This window comes from Myodes glareolus, chromosome 9 (genome assembly GCF_982192425.1).
Source record: "Myodes glareolus chromosome 9, mMyoGla1.1, whole genome shotgun sequence".
Classification (NCBI taxonomy): domain Eukaryota; kingdom Metazoa; phylum Chordata; class Mammalia; order Rodentia; family Cricetidae; genus Myodes; species Myodes glareolus.
Window position 1 is genome coordinate 47288791 of NC_142034.1, and position 26200 is coordinate 47314990.

The following is a 26200-nucleotide window of genomic DNA, read 5'->3' on the forward strand; positions in this document are numbered from 1 at the left end:
CCAGTCAGGGAAACTGAGTGAAACTGGGTTGTAAAAAGGCATTTTTAGATTACCTACCTTCCTGAAGCTAGGGCAGCACTGGGTGAAAGGTCCCTGTGGTCACTTCTATCTCCAGGCTGCCGTGATGGTTGGGTTACCATGTCACCTCCCCACAGAGCCCTCCCCACCAGCTCTGGGCCCCACCAGCCTGTACCTGGAGCTTGACTGAGGAAGCCTGGATCTCACCCCTTCCTGCCTCTGCAACCAGGGGTGCCTTTTCCCTCCTTGTCTCTGGAATTGGCTTGCGGGGGGCTGAGTGAACTCAGTGTCAGATGGCAGAGTGGGATACTGGCCTCTCTTTATCAGGATTGGCACATCCCATGTTACTTGCTGCTTTCTAGGGCCTAAATCTGACTTCCATGACATGCCCAAATTACCCTCGTGTCCCCCCACGTCTCTGTACTCCCCAGGAGAGCATTGCACACTGCTCATCTTACACATGGCGAGGCAGACTAAGGATGCTGGCATGCCCAGCCTGGGCATCAGGTGTCTTGCCTGTGATGGGCTTCTGAGCTGGTGTGGAGGCAGACCTAGAGCTGACTTAGAGACACAGAGTCTGCATAGCACTCTCCCTAAACATGAACACATTGTCCAGCCATGCACTTTGCTCCTGGATCCGAGGGAGGGGACTGTCTTCTGAGACACCAGGAAGTTCCCTTGGAAGGTCTTTCTTTGGCTTTTTTGGCAGAAGCTGTGAGAAGAAAGACACAGGAAATCTGGCCGCCTGACTTCCCACTCCCTGGTACATTGCAAGTCTGGAATATTTCCCAGAGTCCCTGAAACATGGTGGCCGCATGCATCACCTCAGTGGTGCGGCACTACCAGCAAGAGAGACACCTAGGAGTGTGATTATTGACCTTGCACCCCAGGCTCAGAACCTGGAAGAGCCCAGAGCATAGCTCAACCCTGTCCTGACCATGCTGCCGACCACTAACTCCTGAAATCAAGCCCTGCACTGGGGAATCGCCCCACCTCCAGGGAATGGGTACCTCACGAGGGAGGCCATACCTGCTCTCTTGGCTCATTAGAAACCAAGGTTCAATTACATGAGCACTACCTCAGTGTGACCACCATTAGTGACAGCTTTTGGCAGGTGTAAACATGTCGTCCAGTAGGACAGTAAGATCCCAGATCCCAGGGCCACCCCTTCCATCACCACCACAGCAACAAACCTCATCTGGCTAGTTCTGGATACCCATAATACTCCGCTTGCATCCTGGGCCCTATGTCTCTTCTCCTTTTCTTTTTCATTCTTTTGACCACAAAGCTACACCCCAGTCCTAGAGCCTCATTTCTTCATCAGCATCTAAACTAATCTTACTAGTCACTATAACTCTTATGTATTGAGCATTCTGAAACTCTAAACAGAAGGAAAACAAGTGGCGAGAAAAAGGCATGTCACCCTTGGCCAAGACGTGTCATAACTTAGACAAGCGCAGCCCACTGGCGCTCCGCAGAAGGATTCCGTGCTGCTCTGTGCGTCCAGTAGCTGTGTGGCTTGCCCTGTTTTGGAAAAGAAGGGCTGTCTCAAAACAGCACAACCAGTTCAGCCACCTGCCACCCACCTAGGGGAGCCGAGGAAGCCAGCGGGCTCGTCCCACACCAGGCCACTGTCACCATACTCGCACAGCTCACCGCGCTTCTCTTTCTGGTTCATTCTGAGAGGCTGGGTTTCCAGCCCTCTCTGTGATGGCATTGAGATGTCAAGCTGCCATTCCTCCCAGTCGGTGGTCACAGCCAGCGAAGTGACTTCCTTGATGTATTGCACTGTCGGTAATCACCGAGGAGCCAGCAGATAGATGTCAGTAGGAGTTATGTTAAATGTCTTCTTGATGAGGACTGAATACGGTGTGTTCTGAGAGACAGCCTATTCCTCACCTGGGGAATGCATTAGAGTCCCCTGGGGCCCTTTGAAAAATGCAGATGTCTGAAGGCTTAACTCTGTAAGTCTGCAGTGAGGCCTGGCGTGTATATGTTTAGAAGCTGTCAGCATCCGCAGGAGACTGGTTCCAGGACCACACACACCCCATGCAGATGCTCTGTCCCTTCTGACAGTGTATGTAAATAATCTAAGCACATCCTCTCACTGACACTAAATATTCTAGAGTATGCATGATGCCTCATATGATGTAAATACTACATAAATAGTTGGGTTGTTTCGGGCGGTTTTATTGGTTTTTGGTTTTTGGTAGTGGTTTTATTTTGTTTTGTTTGTTTAAAGATTTATTTATTTATTACACAGTATTTTGCCTGAATATATGCCTGCAGGCCAGAAGAGGGCGCCAGATCTCATTACAGATGTTTGAGAGCCACCATGTGGTTGCTGGGAATTGAACTCAGGACCTCTGGAAGAGCAACCAGTGCTCTTAACCACTGAGCCCTCTCTCCAGCCCTTTTTGTTTTGTTTTTAAGACAGTCTCAGTAGCTATGTGGTCCAGGCTGACCTTGAACTCATAACCCAGGCTGGCTTCCCAACCACTGGCAGTATAGGTATGCACTGCCATACCTCAAAATCAGGAGTTGTTACACCGGATGGCTTAGGAACCAGTCACAATTGAGAAACTAGTCTGTATGTGTTCGAACAGGTTTCTTCTTATTTTTTCTTGTTATTGCCTTTGATTGAAGCACCAGATGCATGACCCATAGATCCAGAGGATCGCCTGTAAACTGCTCACTCCCTGCTCTCAGCCCTTGCACTGAAAAGAGAAAGGTCATGTCCACAAATGTGTGTTTCTCTGACTGTCTAACTCAAGGCCGTAGCTGTGCAGTTGAGCCGGTACCAGCCTGGCCTTTCTAGAGGCTGGCGGCTCTCGTCTGAAGCCTGTTTAGATGATGAGGACTCTTCCCATGGTGACCAGGGATCATTCATCAGTCATCATAATGTTTTTGTGCCTGTGGCTCAGCCTTTATTTATTATTGTCACTTCAAAACGATAGACATAACTAGGTGTTATGTCTCTTTAATTCTTTAATTCCAACACTGGGGAGGCAGAAACAGGCAGACCTCTGAATTAGAGGCCAGCTGGGTCTACATAGGGAGTTCCAGCCAAGGCTACACAGAGAGAGATGCTCTTGAAGAACAACAGGACAGAAACAGCAGCACCAGATGTGGAGAGTTCCCTGCGACTCTTGTTAGGACAGATAGCTGACTCCGAGGGGCCAGGCTAGAGAAGGCTTTGTTTAGACTGTACCTGCAGAGCAGAAACCATGAAGAACCTCTAGCCTCTTGGAGAGCCTTGCAGGTGCAAGGCCTTGGGCACACACCCTATCATGGAAAAGAAAATTCCTCTCTGGCAGAACAAAGAATAAGCACCAAGACTCTGCCCAGCACTCAGGAAGGTGCCCACTTCACATGCATCTCAAGTGGCCCCTAGGTGCAGATGAAATGACAGAGAGCGGGGAGCACAGGTTCCGGCTGCTGCCTGGTGTGGGCGTTACACAGGCCCATCCTGAGTCGCCGGTGGACAAGGAAGCCTGGCTCCCTGTTTACAGCAGGCTAAAGGAAATTGCCGAAAGTACGCAGCTGGAAATGTCATTCCTCTGCCTAGGAAGAGAAGTCTCAAAATAACCTTAGCTTGCTTGAGAGGGAAGGCAAGTTCCACACATATTGTCTACTCCAAGTTGGATTCCCAAAAATAAAATTGTTAGGGCTGACTGCATCGGGCCATTTAAGCATTAACCTTGGAAACAGGCTTGTGAAAAGCCAGCAGACAGGGAGAGAACCATTACATTTTACATATGAAATAAAAATTTCCAGTCCCATCCTAACTGTCCATCAACAAAGCCTGTTGGACCCGCCGAGTTCCGCACCTTGGGGAGATGTAAATTTCTTTCAAATAAAAGAATCATTCTTTTGTGTAAGTGTCTTTCGTTTTCCCCATCTGGAATTGATTTCTTGCTGCATCTTGAAATACAAAATACTGCAGTTAATTAAAGCATTACTGAATGTCATTTGCTAGGATGTCTTTGCCTACTGCTGACAGAAAACAGAAGGAACCCTAAGAAGGAGCCTGAGCTTCCCTCCCTGCCGCCTCACTTCTCACCGAGGCAGGTGGAGGGACATGCTCTGCTTTCCTGACAGTCTAAGGAGGTTGTGCCCAAGGAGAACGTGGCAGCCCGGGGCCGCCACCAGCTGTCCAGCCGCAGTGGCACCCTCGGTCTGAGTGTGTGGCAAGTGTACTGCTCCTGGTTTGGATTCCACTTGGCGCTGAGTTTCCATCTGTTGGCTCTCCCCTCCCCTTGCCGGTCCACTCTCAGCCCAGATTCCCATGTGGCTGCCCAGAGATCTCTCGCCTCTGGACAGCAAGTTACTCCTGCTTCCTTCACAGCTGGGTGGGCATTTTGCAATGAGATCTTTGAGGGAATTCTGCTGTTTCTTTCAACAGTGGAAAATCTGCCGTAGCACTTCCATTAGGCTGGCCTGAGAGCTTTACCTAGTTTCCATCCATCGTCACCGGCTCCTGCTTCCAGGGGATAGCCAGGGATGACTCTCATGAGAAAAGAAGCACTTCCGATTACCCACCCCAGAGGGCCGCATGCAAGATGATTTTCCTACCAGCCCTCCGCCTTCTCACCTCCATAGCCAGGCAGAGGAAGCTTTGGTGAGCAGTGGCCTATGAAGAATGTGTCCACTGGAAACAAAAGCAGACCGGGATGGAAACTTCCACAGAAGCCCTGCTCTGCAGGTCTGGTCCTAGCACTTTGACATGGGGCCAGTCATTGACTCTGAGCCTCCTTTTGCAACATCTGTGAAAAAGGATTATAAACCTTCCCAGTAATCCTTGTGGGTTTTTTTTTTAATTCATTTTAATGAGACGGAATCCAGGCTGGCCTCGAAGTCCTGTTAGTCCTGCTTCTGCCTCCCAAATGCTGGGATTGCAGGTGTGTGCCATTAAGCCTGGCTCTCCCCAGTGACCTGAGGCAGAAGGATTTCTATGAGTTTGAAGCTGGCCTGGACTCCATAGTCCAGACCAATCTGACATGCAGAATGAGACTGTCTCAGACACAAAGAGTCAACGAGGCTGTGCAATTCTCACTGGCTAAAGCGTGGGTCTGTCTCTCTGGGCTACGGGAAATGGGGAAATGTCGGCCGAGTCTGACTGGAAGGCCTGACAGTGGGGGCGTAACCTCCTGGGACCAACCCGCCTTCCCTGGGCAGTGTGTGAATCCTGCTTCTCTGTCCCAGCTGTATCCTCTGTCCAGCTGAGCAGCAGAATGTCAGCCTTGCCCTTTTTAGGTCGTGATGGTGATGTCCATCTCACTCAAGGGTCCTCAAATTCTGCGCCCCTCTTGCCCTGGCAGCAGCTACTTCCCTAGCCGTTAGGAATAAGCCTACAGACGCGGAAGAGAGTTTCCTGTCCCAGTGGTGTTGGCCAGGCCGCCCACTTTGGAGAGTGGACACATTTCCTGTGACTGCTTGGCAAAGGTCCAAAAGAATGCTTCGCGTATGGTGTCCAGTCCGAGGCTCCACTCTCCAGTGATTCCTGCCTGAACGCCTTCTGTTGTCTTCTGGGGTTTTATGAGGTTTGTTTTTTGACCTACAGTAACCCCCAAATTATGGAGAGACAAGCAGTCCTAATTGGGAAAGCTGTGGTTGGCTCACAGAATGGAATCCATTAAATGCCTGTCAAAGAATCTTAGATTTCTTTTCCCAAGGCTGCCTAATTACCTGCATTCAGGGGCAAAGTTCCTACCTAGCCCTGATGACTCAGAGATTGTGAAGAGGTAAGAGTGATTATAAATTAAAAATTGTGGTGGGTGGGGTTTACGGGAAGGCTCCTAGAGCCCTATCACTGGGGAAGCAGAGGCAGGGCGATCAGGAGTAGCCGCTGCCCTATGGCTGGGGATATGGCCTAAGCAGAATGCTTGTCTGGCAGTGCAGGGACCCAGATCCATCTGCAGCACTACTAAAAGCACTGCCATAGCTTCGTTTGTTTTTTGTTTTTACCAAAACAAAACAAATTGTGAGAGAAAACCTAGTTTGAAGTGCTCAGTCGGCTAAGATTGCCTCCCACTTAATCTGAGATGTCTTTCAGCTTCTGCTCCCTAATCAAGGGGAATTTGCACAATTTCCACGCCTCCTTCTGTTCAGGATAATTTTTCAACGAGACAGAAATTAAGACCAGCTTCTCAGCAAACTCCCTTCTCTTTCCGAGGCCAAGGAAAGTCTTTACATAGGGTGCCAAAGCTTTCCAGGGTGGAGTGGCGAGCAGCTCGCTGCTTCTGCCCCTTGGTGTGTGTTAAGGTGCAGGTAGACCACATTCTGCGGGTGCCCTGAACGAAGTACTGTGGCTGCCCAGCCGAGGCAAACGGAAGGATAGCTCATCCACAGAGAAACAGCCATTCACAGACACACCTGCCTCCACAGACGCAGGCCCGGGGGAGGCCTGACTCCATGTTTAGCTGTACTTCTAAGATTTATTTTGGGGTGTGTATGTGTGTGTCCAGACAGCACATTGTATCCCCTGGAACTGGAGTTAGAGATGGTTGTGAGCCACCATGTGGGGGCTGGGAATCTACCCCAGTTCTGTGGAATAACAGCCAGCGCTCTTAACCACTGCGCTGTCTCTCCAGCCCTCCCTCCTCTTTTTGAAGTAGAGTTTTTTATTCTGTAGTCCAAGCTGGTCTCAAAGTTGCGTCAATCCTCCTGTCTCAGCCTCCCAAGTGCAAGGATTACATACAACAGCCATACCTCTCTTGTTCTCTTTTAACTTAGAATTATATATTATATATTTTTCAAATTTATTTTCATGTGCACACACAGAGAGTTCAGTAGTGCGTTGTGGGGGTCAGAGGACAACTTTGAGGAATTAATTTGCTCCCTCTGTGTGGGTCCTGTTGACGACTCAGACAGCAAACTCCTACCACTGAGCCTTCTTGCCAGCCCTTGTCCCAGGTACTGGCTCTGAGGCTGGCAAGCTTTGCTGTCGGAGGGGATGCAAGAAGTAGGTCCCAGCTGGCTTGGTCCTGGCTCCTAGCTATGGGGCCAACGTGTCTTCCGCTGTGAAAGGGAAGATGGCAAGTTCAGGCCAGACAGGCCATGGAGCAAGACCTACTCTTAAAACTGTTTAAGTAGGTTGGTCCTTTTCATGTAGGGGACCAGGAGGCTCAGAGAGCAAAAACAATGTGCCCAGGTATGTGGTGGGGGTGGGGGATGCACTGCATTTTGACCACTGCTGCTTGACAGAGTTCCAGCATCTTGACACTGGGGACCACACCCAGGAAGGGATGGAGCCAGGACCTGACCAAAGCCTCCTTCCCTTTTCCAGGTCCCATGTACTTCAGCAGTGCTTTTCACATTTATAAGCTGTAAGAGTCTTGCTATACAAAATAGGCATGGAGACTTTACTATAAATAACATGTTTTGAGTTGAAACTTTTCAAAGAAAATCAGCATGTTGAAAATGTTTCAGTAAGTGGAAAATATTTTGGGGATCAGTGGCACATAGCTGCAGGCAGGAGGGTCAAGGGACACCCTCCACTGCCTGGCAAGATGACCCAGTGGTCAAACTGCTCTTCTAGAGGATGCCCTGTGTTAGCTTTCCAGCACCACTAGTTCCAGAGGGTCTGATGCCCTCTTCTTGCCTCGTTGGGCACCAGGCATGTGAGGTCAGCCTGGTCTACATAGTGAGTCACTGAGACTGTTGTCTTTTTTTAAAGGCACGCCTGGTGCACACTCAAGAGGCAGAGACAAGTGGATCTCTGAAAGTTCGAAGTCAGCCTGGTCTAAATAGCGAGTTCCAAGGGAGCCAGGGCTACATAGTGAGACACTGTCTCAAAAAAGAAGAGGAGGAGAATGAAGAAAGGGAAAAGTACTTTACATCTAAGATCATAATGATGATTTATAATTTATGTTTCAGCCCAGCATCTACTCTATTGCTCTGTTGCTATTGCAAGAATCTAGAAATCTTGATTTGAAAATTTGTGAGCAAGCCAGGAGGTGGCGATGCAGACCTTTAATCCCAGCACTCAGGAGTCTGAGGCAGGCAGATCTCTGAGTTGGAGGCCAGCCTGGTCTACAGAGTGAGTTCCAAGACAGCTGGGATAGACCCTGTTTGAGAGAGAGAGAGAGAGAGAGAGAGAGAGAGAGAGAGAGAGAGAGAGAGAGAGAGAGAAATTGAAAACAGTGTTCTTCTTCCAACCATAGATATTCTCTCTCCCCCTCCCCACTCCGTCTGTGTGTGCACTAGCATGTGTGTGCCACAGAGTGTATGTGACGGTCAGAACAGCACTCGGTGCTGGTCTCACCTCCCACCCTTGAGACACAGTGTCTCATGCTGTTCACTGCCGTCTACACCAGGCCAGCCAGCTCCCCAAGCTGCCTGTGAATCCCATACCTTTGCCCCCATCCCCTGATAGGGCCATGCTGGGACTACAGATGCAAGTGAATTCTGCTGTGTTGTATTTTTATGTGGGTTCTAAGGATCTCAACTCAAGTTGTTAAGCTGGTACAGCAAGCACATTACCCATCAAGCCATCTCCTCATCCCAAATATATTTTAGTACACACACACACACACACACACACACACACACACACACACACACACCACGTCTACACATATCATTTGTTTGCTTGGTCTTTTTTGAGCTCAGGCTCACCTCAAACCCTCAATCTTCCTGCCTCACAGCCTCCTATTGCTGGGGCTGCAGCACGGATACTCTAATTAAACAGAAGTCCCAGGGGCTGGAGAGGTGGCTCAGAGGTTAAGAGCACTGGCTGCTCTTCCGGAGGTCCTGAGGGAGGGACAGGCTGCCCTGAGGCAGACATGGTGCCCATCTCCATCTATTGATCCCCTGAGGTAACAGCACACATCATCATGCCTGTTTTAAGTCCTCAGAAAGCTGGAAAGTACACGCTCAGGCTTTGGTTATAAAGCCCCGAGGGGAGCAGTCGCTGGGCCCCTGCTACCCCACTGCAGTAAATCCTTCCTCCCTCCAGGTGGGAAGTTCTGAATTGGGGCACCAGGGTTCAGTGTATGGTTTTGGTTTGGGGCTTTGGCCAAAGTCCCTCATTTTGCAGAGAGGATACTAACCGAGGTCCTGTTGAGATCAGGCTGGTCTCTAAGCTACCTCTTATTGTGTAGAACGGTGGTTTTCAGCCTGTGCCTTGTCTGGAGGAACTCCGTTTTGAGGGTGGAGGATGACTCTGCACCCAGGTGGACTTGTGACCAGCTGACCAGCAGTGGGTGTTCAGTACCGTCCACCAGCACAGACTGATAAATGGTTTATTCCCAGTGGACAAAGGTCACCACCCTATAAATGTATCAGGGTGAATTGGGGCTGTAGGAGCATGAGGGAGCCATGCCCAAGGATTTATAGGAAAAGAGCCGTTTCCTCATCAGGGCCACCTCAAGAGGAAGATGCCTAATACTTTCATGGTGAAGGATCCCACTGATCTGTCATTGGGTCACCTCGTGTGCACATTAATCAAGTGACCAGTAGGCAGAGAACTCCTGGTTGTCCCAGGGACATCGGCACCTCTGAGTCCCAGCCTATTCAAATTGTTGTGTGTTTTATTCATCTGTCTGGACCCGCTGTCCATCCACTCTCTAGTTTGTTCCTGCCCTTTCACCTCCGCAGCCAGACTCAACTCCGCAGCTCCTCTCAAACCTGTGCCTGGGCCCTAACGACAGCAACAGACCCATCGTTCCTTCTCTCACTGGCTGCTGTTCCACAAGGGCCAGGGCCTAATATAGCTTCGTTTCCATTTGTTTCTAATTTTTTTTAAATCTATTTTATTTATTCGATTTTTGTGCATGTGTGGGTGTGTTCCTACTGTGTTACGGTCGATGGATAACTTTCCTGAGTCAGTTTCATTATCACCTGTGGTACCTGAGGGATCAAACTCAGGCTACCAGGTCTAGCCTTGGGCACCTTTACCTGCTTGTCCAGCTCTCTGAGACAGAGATTTACCAGGATGACCTTGAACTTTCTATGTAGCCCAGACTGGCCTCCAGTTCCCAATCCTCCTGTCTTAGCCTACCCTGCGACTGTAATTACAGATTGTGATTCAGCAGGCAGAGACAGACAGATGTGTGTGGGTGGGTTGGAGGCCAGCCTGGTCTACATAGTGAGGTCCAGGGCAGCTGGAGCTACATAGTGTGTCCCTGTCTCAAACAAGAAAACAAAACAAACAAACAAACAAAACCTCTGCTCCCAGGGCTGGGGAAATGCTTCAGCCTGTAAAACACTTTCCTCCCTGCATGAGGACTAAAATTAGGATCCTGGGTGCTCACACAAAGCCCAGAAGGCATGGAGGTTTGTCTGTAACCCTAACTCTCAGGAAGTGAAGTAGAGGATCTTGGGAGCAAGGTAAATACAGAGAAATCCAGGAAGAGATATATCTTCCACACATTTTTTTTTTTTAAGGGTGTTGCCTGTTTCTTGCATCCACAAGGTGGTTTTACTGACGCTCCCTTTGATGGTGTGTTCGTACCTACTTCTCCACATCCCCATTGGCCTCGGCCATGATGTTTTTTCCGGCATTGTGGGCTAGAGGATGTAATTGTAGCTCTATCTGTAGAAACCCAGGCAGAAGTTCCTCTTTTATTTTCATTGCACAAAACCAAATGTGACCCAACCTATGCTGCATCTTGCAAGAAAGCTTGCTTAGTCCAAGTTGGTTGTGTAAAAGACCCAGGCCCTTCTGCCTGGGGCTTCCTTGGTTCGACCATGAAATCGGTGGTCATGCTTTTTTTTCCCTCTTTTTCTTTTTCCTGGGAAAGGGTCTCACATAGCCCAGCTGGCCAGAGACTTGATCAGCAGCCAGCAATGACCTTGAACATCTAATCCGCCCGCCTCCACCTCCCCAGTGCTGGGAGAACAGGCACATACTTCTGTGCCCAGTTGTCTGCAGCACGGGAGATCGAATCCAGGGCTTCGTTCATGCTAGACAGGCAAGACGGGCAAGGCTACCAACTGAGCTGCATCCCCGCCCCGGTGGTCTTCCTTTCTGCGTGCAGTGTGGTGAGGTAATAACAATAAGTGAAGTAGTTCTTCCTCCACTTCCTGGCTACCTCTGCTCTTCCTCCCAGTGGCACAGGTCAAATGATAAGAGATATGGGGACTTAGATGGCTGCAGTTCTGTAGTAGAGGTGAGGTTTTGAACGCCTGGCTCTCCATGGAAGAGTCCGAGAGTGCTGTTTTGGTTGCTCTGCTTTGGGTTCTTATTCAAAAAGTGCTTTTCAGTTTTAAACCCCACATTCCTGGAGGACTTTGTAACTCCACTCCCAACAGACCTGGCACCCCTTCTAACCTCTGAGGACACACGTATGGGACACATACATACAGGAAAAATAATCATATAAAGCAAATAAATCTAAAACTTTCAATTAATACATAAAGCCAAGCATGGTGGTGCACACCTATAATCTCAGCACTTGGCAGCTGGAGGTAGAAGGATCAGGTGTTCAGTTTAAGGTCATTCCCAGCTACGTAAGAACTTTTAAAAAGAGAGAAAAAATATAACAAAGAAAAGCCTGAGATAAGATATGGGGGGTGTTCGGTGAGGTCTACTGGATTGGAGGTGCCAGGCCATAGAGGATGCCTGATCCCGGAAGACTGGAGACACAGAAAGTTGTGACACTGTGGATACTGGGAATCAAACCCAGGACTTCTGATAGAACAGCCAATGGTTTCAACCCCTAAGCCATCTCTCCAGCCCCAAACAATTGTCATGAGGTGCACCCGAAGACTCCCATTCTCCATCCTGTCTGGGACAGTCCTATAGCGCTGGATCCTCTGTGGTCTTGAAGCACCTTGGAGACCTCTGAGGTGGCCTTGCCGTGTGGCCCCACAGGCCAGCTGCTTGTCTAAGGGACAGCGACAGCATACCTTTCTATTTGTCAGGCAAGGAACCAACAGTCTGACCTTCAGTTGCTTAACCAAAGTCCGTTTTCCCAGCTCGCAAGCCGCTGTCCAGTCTGAATGTGCCAAACAGAGCCAGAAGTACAAAGGCATTGATGTCAGCCCACAGAGGCCATGTGCCCTAGCCCTCTGCAAAATCCCATCTGGGTGTATTTTGCAAAGAGCAGGAGTGGGCCTTTACAAGTGTAACTAGGGAGCACTTGGGAAAGTCAGCTCTGCGTTTGCAGATGGGGGCATCCAGGTAGAGCCAGAGTTCACCGGGCTTGTGGGGGTTCCCTACTCAGGGAACATTTGCCTGATTACATACCAGCCACACTTGGTCTCTGGGTTTATGTTGCCCTCTGGCTTGAGCAAACCTCCATCCAAACTGGGAAGCTTCCAGACGAGAGACTGGAAAAGGGGCCTGCTGATGATTCTTCAGGCCTGTCTAGCTCTGAAATTGCCAAACAAGCCCCTGGATATTCCTCTGGCTCTGTGCCACCCTGTGAATCCCAAGGGCTCCTGGATATCAGCCCATCCCCGCCCGCAGCACCAGAGCCCACACTCGGGTGGGTTGTGTTGGGTCACTCACCCTTAGAGCATGTCTTTGTCCTGCGTGCTGTGATTTTACAGGTATGCACCACATAATTCCTGGCTCCTGGCTGAAGCACATCTTTTTCATTCTGCCCTGCTCCCTTAATAAAAGGGGGGAGGGTCGCCTCAAACTGTCTAGGTACTCAAGGATGGCCGTCAATTCGTGAATTCCCGATCCCTGTGTCTCCACCCCACCAAATACTGATACTGCCAGCCCGTGCCACTTACCCTTCCCTTCTTTACCAAGTACGGCAGATCCCTTTCAGTGTCCTTTGAAAGAAAGGACTTTAATCTTCAGATACTTAAAGAACAAAATTAAATTCTATTTTTGAAAACATTTTGTTGGCACTAATACAAATGAAGAGGAAGAGATCTGCAGCGGGGCAGATCCTCTGCACTGTTGACCAGAGAACAACCTGGAGCCCTGGGGCTGGAGACTGCAAGGTGCCACAGACATGGGCACGAGCCAGCAGACTGAGCCAGGAGTGGTTTTAATCCTCTGGCTGGCCGTTGCTGAAGACAGGCTGTTCCACAGAAATAGGTGGCAGCCATGAGGGGTCCGGCCTTGCCCTTGTCTGACTTAATTCCCAGTTGGGCATCGGTTTACTTCAGTGCAAAAACCCCCCACAAAAATGCAGGATTGGCCTCCATTGTCAGGCAGCTTTTGTTCCTGGGCCCTGCTGGGAGAGGCCTCAGGCTGGAAGCCAAGCTCTGTGAGGACATGGTGCCTCTAGGCCTAGGGGTGATGGCCTCTCTCTGAAAGGACAGCTTTGAGATGAAGCCATTCTCTATCTGGGCTCTGTGGTCTCTCTAGGCTATGCTTGTTTTGTCTAACTTACCTCCTGATTTCTACAGACACCACAACTACTCCTCAAATAAAAGCCTGTCTCCAAAGCCGGGATAGGGTGGCTTAGGGCAGAAGCAGGTACCTTCTCCTCTTCCCTGCTGGCTTTACTTTAATTTTTAAACAAGGCCTTGTTATGTAGCCCTGACTGACCTGGAATTTCCCCCCAGCTTTAATTAGAAATTTCTGAGCAACATCCTGGGGAAAACATCTGGAATAAAATGTAGGATCATGAATTTGCGTGGTGAGCTCTTTGAAGGCTCCAGTAAGTGTACAATTTGAAGCTGGGTATTTGGTTCATACCATAACCCTAGCACTTCAGTGTGGTAGGCTGAAGCAGGAGAATTGTCTAGAATTTCAGGCCAGCCTCTAAGACTTTAACTTAAAAACAAAACAAAACATTCTAAGTCTAAACTCACTACTCAGGCCTCCAGAGACAGAGCCCATTTCCAGGGTCTGAGCATCAAGGTTCACACCTGGTTACACTAGAAGTCCCCTTCTGGGGGAGTGGGGCTGAGCCAGTGGTTTGGCTCTCTCTCTTTCCAAGAGCACCTCTACCCCCACCCTATCGCAGCTTTGGAGACAGGGAGGGAGGGAGGGAAGAAGGGAGGGAGGGAGGGAAGAAGGGAGGGAGGGAGGGAGGGAGGGAGGGAAGGAGGGAAGAAGGGAGGGAGGGAGGGAGGGAGGGAGGAAGGAAGGAAGGAAGGAAAGAAGGAAAGAAGGAAAGAAGGAAAGAAGGAAGGAAGGAAAGAAGGAAGGAAGGAAGGACTGCAGACTGGTGGGTCACTCAGCTTATGCTTTGAGAGTCACTTGGTAGTTCTCCAGAGGCAGGAGAATGCCCTGCTTGGTCTGTGCCTAAAAGAGTTGGGAGAGGTTATTCTTGGTGGTCAGACAGAACCCATACAGGTTGTAGTCCAGTTTGATGACTGCTACTCCTGGGGCCCAGAGCTGCTGTGACATCCTGCGCCAGCTGCTGCTGCTGATACTGGTGCCAGTGAGGATGTGGACCAAAAGGAGTGCTCTGGATTCACTTGAACCCCCAAGGCTGGAAGCTTCATCTTCTCTGTCTTATGCTGGCAGCTTTGCTGTCTCCACGGGTCTTCTGACAGAATGTAGATAAGTGTTCAGAGTACAGCTCAGAGGGTGGCAATGTGGCTTCTCAAGCTCTGGAGTCAGCAAGTCCCCAAGCAGGCAAACTCCCCACAGCAGTCTGCACTGAGATGGAACGTGGTCGTCAGGGCCCAGCATGCTGAGCTTTCTCCCGTCCTCCAGCTCTTCTGATTTGCCATCTCCTTGGAGCGATTGCCATCTTCCTGGTCATCTTTCCCAATATGACCAGCCCACCTTTCACACCCTCGGAAAGTACAGGGATTCCTCCTCTAATGCCAGGGGCGCAGTACTGCTGAGGTGTGCAGGTGTTGGGAAAATCCGGAGTGGGGAAGTGTGACAGCACAGAATGTCCTTGCCATAGACACTTGTCGGGTACCATATACTGTGGATCTTGTAACCTATCCCCACCCCCCCACCCCCGTGCCCTGAACGAATGAACAACGTCCTGATATAGCCTGCTCCTTCATCCTCTGGAGAAGGGATGATGCTGGCTTCCGGTTCAGAGCAAGCTGCCTTCTCCCTACCATGTGACTGGAAGCAAGGCAAGTCTCTCTGTCTCCTTATCTGAAAATGATGGGCAGAGAGAAAGGAGGACTGAACTGAGCCACCCTGGATCAGATCATCAGGACAGATGGTCTTTGTCTTTGCAGAGTTGTGGACAGGCCTGCGAAGGTGGGCCAGGGGTGTCCTCTGTGGGGTATGTGACACTTGCTCAGAGCTGGCACGGGAGTAGGTCTGGCAGAGGTCACAGTTCCAGGATCTCAGAGGAGCCTCACACTCCACAGCCAGGGAAGTGTGATGACTGTGTGGACTGTGTGGACTCAGTGGTGACTGTGGACATCGAGATAAGAACAAAAGGAATGAATTTGGGCAGCCTCCCCTCTGTCCCCCCCCCCCTCCGCCCGTGCAACTAGTTCCCACTGAAGAAGGAAGGGTCTTCTCTGTCAAAGCTTTGTTGTTGTTAGGTTTTTTGGTTTTGTCTTGTTTTTAGAAGGGATCCCCTCAGATGGCATGGCAGGAAAGTTCCTGTGAGTGAAAAACAAAACAAAACAAAAAAACAAAAACCAAAACCTGCGGCCTCCATAAGGGAATCTTGGGCCCTAAGACAGCCAACCGCTGGGCAGCTTGCTTGCTAGTCTCTCTCGGAAATCCAAACCTGTGACACCCTTAGAACGTTCCTGCCTGGCCTGGCCACAGCCTGTTCAGCTAAGCACCGGTCCAGGGAGTGATCAACGCCTCCCGGGAGTCCGGAGGAGTAGGCCGCCCCTCCTTCGGGGCAGACGTGAGAGCCAGAGCCGGCCCTACTGAGCCAACAGGAGGCTGGAGCCATACGAGGCGCATTAAGTATTAATAATTTCCAGTTGTTTGCTCGTTCCCCCCCCCCCCCCCCAGGCCTCTGCAGGCTGGGACTCGGCTCTGGCTCTGGGCTGCCAGATCTAGAGATATTAGCACCTCCCGGGGTCCGAGGGACAGGGCAAGGATCCCCGTGCACCCCAGAGGCAGGGTGGGGGGCTGGACGGAGGCCGGCAGCCTTGCCAGCGGGAGACGCGGCTTGCCAGTAAAGGGGGGTGCGGAGGGGGCGTCGCTGGAAGATGGGGCGCGGGGACTCTAGGCGGCGCGCGGCGGGAGCGCAGCGGCCCCTGGTGCACGGCCTCTAGGTGGTCACCACGGCTGGGCCGGCCCCCGGGGCGGGGCGGAAGGCGGGGCCTCGAGCGAGCGCGGCCGCAGGCGACTCCCGGACAACGCGCCGGCGGCGGGGCAAGGAGGGCGGCCCGAAGGGCAGCAGCCCTGGCCCGCGTGTGCGGCCCTCTCTCGCACTCCAACACCGAGCTGGCTGTGCCCCGGCCACGCCACACGCGCAGCCATGGTGGGCCGGCTGAGCCTGCAGGATGTCCCCGAGCTCGTGGACACGAAGAAGAAGGGCGACGGCGTCCTGGACAGCCCGGACTCAGGGCTGCCCCCAAGCCCTAGCCCCAGTCACTGGGGGCTCGCGGCGGCGGCGGGCGGCGGTGGGGAACGCGCTCCGGTCCCGGGGACGCTGGAGCCCGACGCGGCGGCGACCCCAGCCATCCCGGTGAGTTGCCTCGTGCGCAGACTTCTCCCCGTGCTGGCCCACCCGGAGCCCGCCCCAGGACTCCCCAGCGCTCACTGTCGGTGCAGCCACCCGCCCGTCGAGACGGCGTGGCCATAGCCGGGAGCCGGGGCGGGAGCGCAGCGAGAGAGCCTGGCCAGCTGGAGCCAGTGGCTGGAAAATTGTCATCGCCTGGGAGGCGCGGGAGCCCCGGGAGAGGCGAGCCGCGGTCTCCTCCCTTCGAGGTGGTGGCCCCCGGGGCTGCCAAGCTGCGGCTCGACCACATTCCTGCCGGGGCGGGCTGGGTGGGGCTCCCGGGACACGGACAGGGAACCCGGCCCTCCCCACCCGGGGGCCTACGCCCCGAGGCTTTGCTCCCAAGGCAGCCTCCCTCAGCCGGGACCTGGGAGAGGGGTGTGTTCAGGGCTCCCGGCACAAGGCAGGCCAGCCTTTGGGAGACCTGAGGAGTCACGCCATGAGCCTTCGATGTGCTGGAGGGCCCCTGTCCTGAATACCTAACTCAGCCAGAGTTCTGATTTCAGTGATATCGGAGTCCTCCAGGTGGCCAAGGCTTTGAAAGCTTTAATCCTTTTACTCTCAACTTTTTGTAAGAAAAACTCCAAGTCTCTTTTGCCCTGGGATCTGTCTGTTCAGGTGGTGGTTTGCAGGCGGGTCTCAGGAGAAGCCACATCCTGCCTGCAGTTGAAACTCATATATGACTTAGGGATGGCAGTTGACTGGAACTCCAGTGGGGTGGCCAGTGGCAGTGTTATTCTTAAGGACCAAGGTGGAACTTTGGTGATGTGGGCTCTCTTGACCTATTGACCCTGTCTCAGCAAGCATCAGCACCTCATACTTCATTCTGAGGTGAAGTTTGCTTCAGCTCGGCCTTTTGGCCTTTCAGCCTCATCTTACCTGCTCTAACCACAGACCAGACATTCACGGCTGCTTCGGATGTCCCTTCTTCCACCTGACCTGAACCTTGACCCTCCTCACCTTTCCCATCCAAGTCCTGATGGCCTTTCCATGCTTAGCTATGTCACCTTCTCTGAGAGCTTTCTCAGACGTGTTCCAGAGCCTGTGGCTTGGTAGCCATCCTTTAGTGTCTCCTTGGGCATTTGTCTCTGTTACTACTAAGCCTCCTCGTCTCCCTCCCACACCCCAGGGAGTGTCTGTCTGGTGGGCAGGAATGAAAAGTGGGGAAAGGGAAGCCAAATGTACCCTGAATGAAAGTTGTCTTGAGAGTGGGGGAGAACAAACTGGGGTGACCACATAACCCTGCAGCTTCCAGGGCTGCCTGGGATGTGCCACCCTGATGGGGAGACTCTGGCAGCCAGAGAGCGGAGCAGGACCCACTGTTTCTACTCCCACTGTGCCCACCCCTCATTTCTGACCTTGGCTTGAACTGTATCCGTTCCCCCAACCCTTAGTCACCAAGCTCCATCCTAACTCTGGAGCAGTACCCCAGGACTCTCTGCCGGTCCTTTTGGCTTTTGCGTCTTGTCCTGGTAACACAGTAAAGATCTCAGCCAACCTTCTAGAAACATTTGCCTTCTTTGTCTTGGGGGTGGGTCGGTCTGCCACTTCCACACCCTGGCACGGATGTAGCTCTTGCTCTTAAATTAAGCAAAGAAAATGACAGATCTCAGAAAGTCAGAGAGCACAAAGGGCTGTGGAGGTCCCTCTGCACTGTGTTTATCTCTGCACATGAGCACAGAGGGCCGGTTCTAGCAAACTGGGTGACCAGAGACTGTCTGTCACCTGAGCTTCCCTGATGGACTCAAAGACTGCGCTCTGCCCCCGAGCTTTCTGGCTAGTGGAAGCCAATGTGGGGCAAAAACATCCCTGAGTTCCACTGCCACAGAGTTGTAGGAGCCTCTGTCGTGGATGGCTGCTGCCCAGTCAACCCCAGAAGCAAAGGAGGTAGGGAAGTAGGAGTGGGCTTTTACCTTAAAAAAAAAAAAAAATCCGGAAGCTTTTCTTCCTTGCAGAAGTCCTGGCCGTTTTCTAACTTTTGCGGAGACAATGACAGTGGGGGAGGGGCGCTCTGCATAATTGAAGGGTCTGAAGAGTTAAGCTTTTTACCGCAAGGCTCTTGTGGTACAGCAGCCTCTGACTCTGGCCTCTGTCTGCTTGCTCTTCTGCACACAAGCCTCCCGCAGTGTGAAGCTAGAGACAGGACCTGGGAGAACTCCACTGAGCACAGAGCACACTTGGGATGGACCTCGCCTAATGTGTTCATGAGTGCAAGGCCCACCCCTGAAACATGGAGGGATTTGAACCCCGACCTTTCTGCCTTGTCTAGTGCACTTCCTGTGCCAGTGGCCAGGCTCCAGTCCCCATGTGGGCCCTCCCTGGAGGCGCAGAGGCTCAGCCTTATGTGAAGTGTGTGTTTTGGCCAGTCAGTCGTAAGATCTAACCACTCTCTCCTCTCTCCCGGAAGAACCCAGCACCTCTGACCCATTCTCTGGCTGCCGGCTGCCCACCACGGCTCTGTCCCCTGTCCTTCGGCGAAGGAGTCGAGTTTGATCCCTTACCACCGAAGGAAATAAAGTGAGTGTACTGACCCTGATATTATTTCTTAAAATTCCAGGTCTGATTGCTGTTGTTTTAACAAGTTAACTATGAAAACGTCCCAAAGACTGTCAATAGTTTGACTTGTTTTCTTGTGTGATGTCTAGTTAAATATGTAGGCACACTATTTATTGATGCAGGTAGTTAGTTAAAATTTCCGGACGGGATTTTGCTATGTCGAGTCAGCTGCCTTGACATTCATTATGTAGGCCAGGTTATCATCCAAGCTTCGGATGATATTTCTGTCTCAGCCTCCTGAGTGTCAGGATTACAGGTGTGTAATACTTCGTCTACTAGAAACTTTATAAAAGTGAGATTTTGGGATGAAGTTCTGCCGCATGCATTATCCATTTCATACACCATAGCTTCGGGTGCCAAAGATTTTGTTGAACATCCCTTCTTTCCTGAAGCCACTCATCCCCTCTGTCCCACCTGCAAGGTGCTATGACCCTGTCTCATGTTATGTCACTGGACAGGTCCTCTGGGAATGGTCTCACCCGGGATGATTGGGGGGGCAGAGTCCTGGAGAGGTTCCAGCAAAGGACTCCAGCAAAGGGCTGTCTTTTTAGCAAAAGGAATTTTACTTTTGGCGACTGGGGTTTTGTAGCTGGAGTTTCAGCTGCCCGAACACAAAGGGGCCTTTGATATGGAACAGAGGGAGGTTCATCCATTTCGAGGTGAGCAGGTTAGCCTTTTATTCCCCGGGAGCTTGTGTTTCTGACAAAACTGGGACATGACTTGGTGACATCGGCTCCCATCAGCATCTCGTGACTCCAGGGAGAAGAGACAAAATGCTGGGTCTCACCCACGTGATGCTTGTGGAGATGCTAACATCTGTGAAGCTGCAATATTAATGTAGCCCTGTGATGCTTCCAGAACACACGAACTCCCAACCATGAAGAGTGTGCACACCTGCAGTCTCAACCAGCGCTCAGAGGCAGAGGCAGGAGCGGGGAATTCTAGGCTAGGCTGGCCTACTTAGCAAGACCCTGTCCCAAAACAACAACAACAATAATAATAGTAATAGTAGTGGTGGTGGAGGAGGTGGTGGTGATAGTGGTGATGGTGGTGGAGGTGGTGGTGGTGGAGTTGGTGGTGGAGGAGGTTGTGGTAGTGGTAGTGAAGGTGGTGGAGGAGGTGGTAGTGGAGGTGATGATGGTGGTGGTAGTAAAGCAACTGAGGGATGTAAATGGCGAGTTCGTTTGTGGTCATCAGGGATGCACTTGGCTTTGATTGATAGGGTCAGATTCCTGGTCCCCCAGAGTTGGGAGGTTTCCAAACCATAGTTGAGGCCATGGCATAACCAAGCTTCTAGAGCCAGCACTTGGCAGTTCTGGAATTCTTCCTCTTCTTATTCAAGAGCTGGCTGGTCGTGGAGCGGATGGAGAAGCTCTTTACCCCCAGAGAGCATCTGACTCCACTTTATTCCATGACTCAGCTCTGCCCAACGACAGAGCCGTTCAGAGAACAGGTCCTCAGGTAATGTCATCGCACAACGTCTTAGTGAGGTTTCAGTTCACATCATAAAAGGAAGTCAAGGCAAGAACCCAGAGGCAGGAACAATGGAGGAGCGCTGCTTACTGGCTCACTCCTCCGAGTTTGCTCGGTTTGCTTTTTACATACCCTGGGACCACCTGCCCAGGGATGGCTCTGCCCACGGTGGGCTACACTCATCCCCCATCAACCACCAGTCGCAAAAATGTCCCACCGACTTGCCCTCAGGCTAAACTCTGGAGGCATTTTCTCAATGGAGGTGTCTTCTTCTCAGATGACTCCAGCTTGTGTCATCACATGCCAGCATGCACTTGGGCATATTAAGAAGGTGCTATGTCACTGGATGATACAAGCTGTGGGACCTCAGGCGTATATGTGGCCAGTCGCCAATGACCAAAACCAAAATGTCTCTGTGCTGTGTGTGACTTGATTACCCCGGCCGCACTTGGCTGCATGTAGATCCTTTGTCATAAGAGAGGATTCGAGCTGTAGGCAAGTTAAGTCGTTAGACTGAGGGCTTCTAGCTTATGTAAATGGGACTAGAATTCAGGGCTGTGGCCTGCTGTGGGAAATGGTAAACTTCAGAAGTCTGTGTGTTGCATTTGGGTCTCAGCTCAGGCCTGGGTGTTTAGCTCAGGGGTAGAGTTCTTGCTTAGCGCTCAAGACTATGGTTTGTATCCCCAGCCCTGCAAATGCATCAGTCAATCCATCCATCCATCCATTCATCCATCCATCCATTCGTCCGTCCGTCCACCCACCCAGGTCCATCATTCAGGGACACTGAGACCTTCATCTCTTCACCTCTCTTTCCTCTTCCAGGAAGTTTGGGAAGATCCATTTAGGTCCTGAGGTAGAAGTAGCTGGAGTAACATGCCTCCCATAAAATACTCCCGTAGACTCTTGCTGCTTCTCCCTGATGCACTCCAGGAGAGATGAACCATCACACTTGGAACCCCATGCTCCTAGCATAGGACAGCTTCATGCTGGCTTGTGTCTCCCTACAGGTATACTTCCTCGGTCAAGTACGACTCTGAGAGACACTTCATTGACGATGTGCAGATGCCCCTGGGCCTGGTGGTGGCTTCCTGCAGCCAGACAGTCACCTGTATCCCCAATTGCACTTGGCGAAACTATAAGGCTGAGGTGCGCTTCGAGCCCCGCCACAAGGCCACGCGCTTCCTCAGTACCACCATCGTGTACCCCAAGTACCCCAAGACCGTCTACACCACCACTCTGGATTACAACTGCCACAAGAAGCTGAGGAGGTTTCTGTCCAGCGTGGAGCTCGAGGCCACAGAGTTCCTGGGTAGTGACAGTCTCTCAGATGAATGCTGACTCAAGCTAGCTACTCGGGGTTGGGCCAGCTGTTCATACACTGCCCTGGCCCCCAGACCATCCTGGACAAGCTGGGTGACCTTTGCTCTTGCCCGTCATCCCAGCCCCAGGGGAGTCTGACCTGGAGATACCTCTAAGCCTAGCCAGGGGAAGGAGAAAAAGCATCACTGCATCTTAAAATAATAGAGGAACTTGGCGTCGTTTAAAATTTTTCAGATAGTTTCTTTTAAAGGAGCAGGTATATATATGTGCTGGTTGGTTGATGCAGTTTCCCCAAAGTCTCTCTTTGATGAGAAAATAAAGATTTTCAAAAGGACGATGCCATCAGGACAGGCGGAGGTGAGCTTGTCCTCCATTTTCTGATGAAGAAAGTGGGAATGTCTCCGGCATGCAAAGAGTGAATTCCAAGAAATTCCAGCCATGCACATCTTCATCGCGGAACAGAAGAAAAGGGAGCTGCCTCTGGTGGGCTGTGATGCGCAGATGTGCCCAGCCTGGGGAGACTCCTGTGCTGGACCAGTTTTTTGTTTCCACTTCCTTTTTTTTTTCTTTTTCCGGCTAATCCAAACTCTTAGTATTATCAAAATCTTTTTCATGATATTAGAGGAGAAAAACAAAAACCACAAAAGGAGATGCCTTTGAAATATAAGCTCTCTGCCCGTTCCGCCGTCGTTGGATTGGGTAAACAGCTAGCCCAGTCTGGGGCACTACCCGCCGTCTGGTTCTCAAAGGTTGGTTCCAGGCGCAGGCTCTGGTGCAGCCGTAGCATGCTTGGCATCTGGTTAACATCTCCCTAGACTTGTGTAATTCTGCTCATAGGTATTTTGGGGTTTTGAAATACTTTCCTTTTTTTTTTTTTTTTCCACAAGGCAAAAATGCAGCAGAGGGCTCTTTTTGAGAGGAACTGCCTTTTGAAAGAATGCTTTGGAAAAACGCATGTTGGAAGTACATGAAAAGGGACCCCACTGTGGGCCGCCATGCCTAAGAGCAACTGCAGTAGGAGGAGGCAGACTCGGATGTGACTGGGGTCATCATGATTATTTGTCTCAATGGACTGATTCTTAGGGCTTTGATGGTGTCAAAACTGGGGGAGGGGGGATTGGGTTTAACCCCCGAAAGCAGGCATATTGCTTACCATTCAGATTAAGCTAAGATGAATTCAGGAATGGGAAAGTGACACTTCAAACATCAGCCTGGTTTCTGTGGCCATGGGGGACACTTCTTTTGTACCACTGTGACTATCGTGGAGTCGGGCACGAATCAAAGGTGTTTCCCGGCCAACGTAGAGAGTCCAGCTGAGCCAATCACAGCAGCAGGGACAGTGCTGGCCGAGTGGGTGCTGTGCACCAGGCTGCCCCTGCTCCCCTGCCCCTGCTCCCTGCCAGGCCCACAGTGCTGCAGAAAAGAAAGTGGCAAACTGGGTTTGATTCCAGCACTGGAAAGAACGAGTTGTACATATTTCCTCTGAATACATCCAAATCATGTCAAGTGGGTTACAGCGGCTCTGACTTCTGTGATGTCTCTGGGTCTCTGAGGATGGTTTCCATCTGTCCGGAAAGCAGAACTGAGAACACGCTGGCTCCCCTGGGGCTACAGCAGAGACTTGTTAGTATGGTGAAGAGGTGCAAAGATAATCACTCTCGTTTGAAGACTGGGGAACTGTCTAGAACCGCACCACCTAGTCCGTGTCCCCTGCAGACAGCAGTGCCGGGTCTGTTGTACTTTTAACTCATCTCGCTGGGCAGAGAGGTCGCTGGCTTCAGGGTTTCAGCTCACTAGGGTGCAGCTCAGTTGGAAACACACTGGGGCACACAAGGTCCTCAGTTGAAGTCAAAGTAGCAAATGCTACTTGGCTTTGGAAAAGCAGTTATTGGCAAAAGTGGGTTTTCTATCTTGACTTTATAATGTCACTGAAGTGGGAAGTATAATTTTTTTGCAAATACAATTTTACCCAGCACTCAGGAGGCAGAGGCAGGCAGATCTCTGTGATTTCGAAGCCAACCTGGTCTACAAGAGCTAGTTCCAGGACAGGCTCCAAAGCTACAGAGAAACCCTGTCTTGGGGGTGGGGGAGCAAATACAATTTTTTGGGAGAGTTGGTTTTTCAAGACAGGGTTTCTCTGTGTAATAGTCCTAGCTGTCCTGGAACTCGCTCTGTAGACCAGGCTGGCCTCAAACTCACAGAGATTCACTTACCTCTGCCTCCTGAGTGCTGGGATTAAAGGTGTGCACTGCCCCCAGGCGTAAATAAAATCATTTTTTTTTTTGGTTGGTTTTTTGTTTTTTCTGAGACAGGGTTTCTCAGTAGCTATGAAACCAGTTCTGGAGCATGCTCTGTAGACTAGGCTGGCCTTGAACTCACAGACGTCCGTCCGTCTGACTCTGTCTCCTGAGTGCTGGAATTAAAGGCATGCGCCACCACTGCCAGGCGCAAATGCAATTTTTAAATTAGGAAAATCACCAACGCTTTGCTCTGTCCCTTTGGAGACACATGTTTTGGGTTCAGAATGATACCTTAGGAATTCTCTCTTTCTCTCTCTCTCTCTCTCTCTCTCTCTCTCTCTCTCTCTCTCTCTCTCTGGTCTTAGTTAAGCTGGATCATGTTAAGTTCAGGCAGAACATTCTAGGTGTGACTGGAACCAGAACCGTATCAGTAAGTAGAAGCAAGCAAAGGCGGATGTCTACTGGGGATGGAAAGGCGTGTTTTGCGCCGTGAGGTTATTCTCTAGAAGGCAGCTCTCATTCTCCAAACCTGCCCCACAAGCTGCAGGCCCGGAAGCTGGGTGGCATCCTGGAGCACCCTGATGAAGGTGTCACCAGCCGAGAGCAGATTCCCAATAGTTGGCAAAGTGGAAGAGGAGATTCTTAAAACTCACTCACTTGACATTCCTAAGTGTGCGTGAGAGACCGGGTGTGCTCATTATGAAGTTTTTTTTGCTCTGATTCTTAAGTTATGGCTGTTGAGGATGCTGTGTGTTTCTGGAGAAAGGTAGTCTTTCTTTCAAATGTCGAAAAACAGACTTCATCTGAACAAGTATCTTTCACTTGATGTGTTCCCTGTTGTTAAAGTTAGAAAATATTTGACACAGCAAAAGACAAAAAAGTTTTAAAATTACCTTCGGCTTCTGTCCCACTCCATTTTTGCTTTGTGACTTCTCCATTTAACAATAAATTATCTAAAACATAAAACCTAGGGATGCTTGCTTGCTTTATTTATTTTTTATTCATTTTGTCTTTTAGTTGGTTTGTGTGTGTGTGTGTGTGTGTGTGTGTGTGTGTGTGTGTGTGTTTGGTGTTTTAGGTAGTTTGTTTTAATAAACAGGCTCCTTGTGCAACCCTGGCTGGCCTGGAACTCACCCTGTAGACTGGGCTGGCCTCAAACTCACAAAAACAAGCCAGTCTCTGTCTCCCAAGCTAGAATTAAAGGCTGTGCCATCATGCCTGGCCTGCTTTTATTTTATTAAGTAAAACTATGATGTTGGAATCAGCATACTGAGGAAAGACCCTCATCTTGAGACCCTCCCACCCCCGCCTCATGAGCCCTGTTCATCGACCCCACAGCTCTCCGGCCCGTTTGTCTCTTGAAAAGAAAAATGACACATTTTTTGTTTGAGACAGGTTCCCATGTAGCCCAGGCTAGCCTCGGATGTGCAGCCAAGGGTGACCTTGTTGGGATTATAGGCATGCTCGAGCACACCCAGCTAGACGTGATTTTATTTGACAGCTAACATGCAGATGGGAGGAGCCTTTCTTGTGGGGGAGGGATATTGATCGCTGGGCACACTTTTAATAAGGGAATTGGATTCCAGAGTCAATGTGTACTCTTCCCTGACATTGACCCTCCCAGAAATGTGGCCGTGACCTGGGATGTCTCTTCACCTCTCTCCACAGCACCTCCCACTCAGCCACTTTACAGGAGAAATGCATGCCTGGGTGGAATCCACCTTGCTTTCCTTGAGGTACGAGGCTCTGGGCTGGAAATCCCTGCAGGTGCTGGACAACACACAAAGTAAAACCTACTGAGTTTAGTTTGCTCCCTGAACAAAACTACGTAGAGTAGAACCTACAAAGAGCCCTCCGGAGGCTTTAGGTCCAGGACTGTCGGATGGAGGGAGTGTCGGGGGCACAGCAAGTCTATCTTGAGTTGAGATGTCGCCCTCGCTGCCAGTATCTCTAAATGAAGTAGTGGAGGCAATGACGCTTTCAAGTTAAAAAGAAAGATTCACACAATCTGATGAGGTAAAGCCCTACGGAGAAGGAGAGTAATGACTTTCTCTCACCTGTCTCCGGCTGACC

The 26200-nt window shown here is 50.9% G+C and overlaps 1 protein-coding gene across 1 annotated transcript; it reads left to right on the plus strand.

Moving 5' to 3' along the window:
* Positions 1-16157: 16157 nt before the first annotated feature.
* On the plus strand, positions 16158-25093 carry Rflnb (refilin B). The gene is made up of 3 exons (XM_085695341.2): positions 16158-16505; positions 18946-19055; positions 21575-25093. The coding sequence occupies exons 1-3, from the start codon at positions 16296-16298 to the stop codon at positions 21903-21905; spliced, it is 651 nt and encodes a 216-aa protein (XP_085551467.1). The 5' UTR covers positions 16158-16295; the 3' UTR covers positions 21906-25093.
* Positions 25094-26200: the final 1107 nt, after the last annotated feature.

Excerpts from the sequence above, each read along its gene's own strand:
- Rflnb (XM_085695341.2), top strand. The coding sequence starts at position 16,296 with ATGGTGGGCCGGCTGAGCCTGCAGGATGTCCCCGAGCTCGTGGACACG. Across the intron at positions 16,506-18,945 it reads CGGCGACCCCAGCCATCCCG|AACCCAGCACCTCTGACCCA; the intron begins GTGAGTTGCCTC and ends CTCTCCCGGAAG. Across the intron at positions 19,056-21,574 it reads TTACCACCGAAGGAAATAAA|GTATACTTCCTCGGTCAAGT; the intron begins GTGAGTGTACTG and ends GTCTCCCTACAG.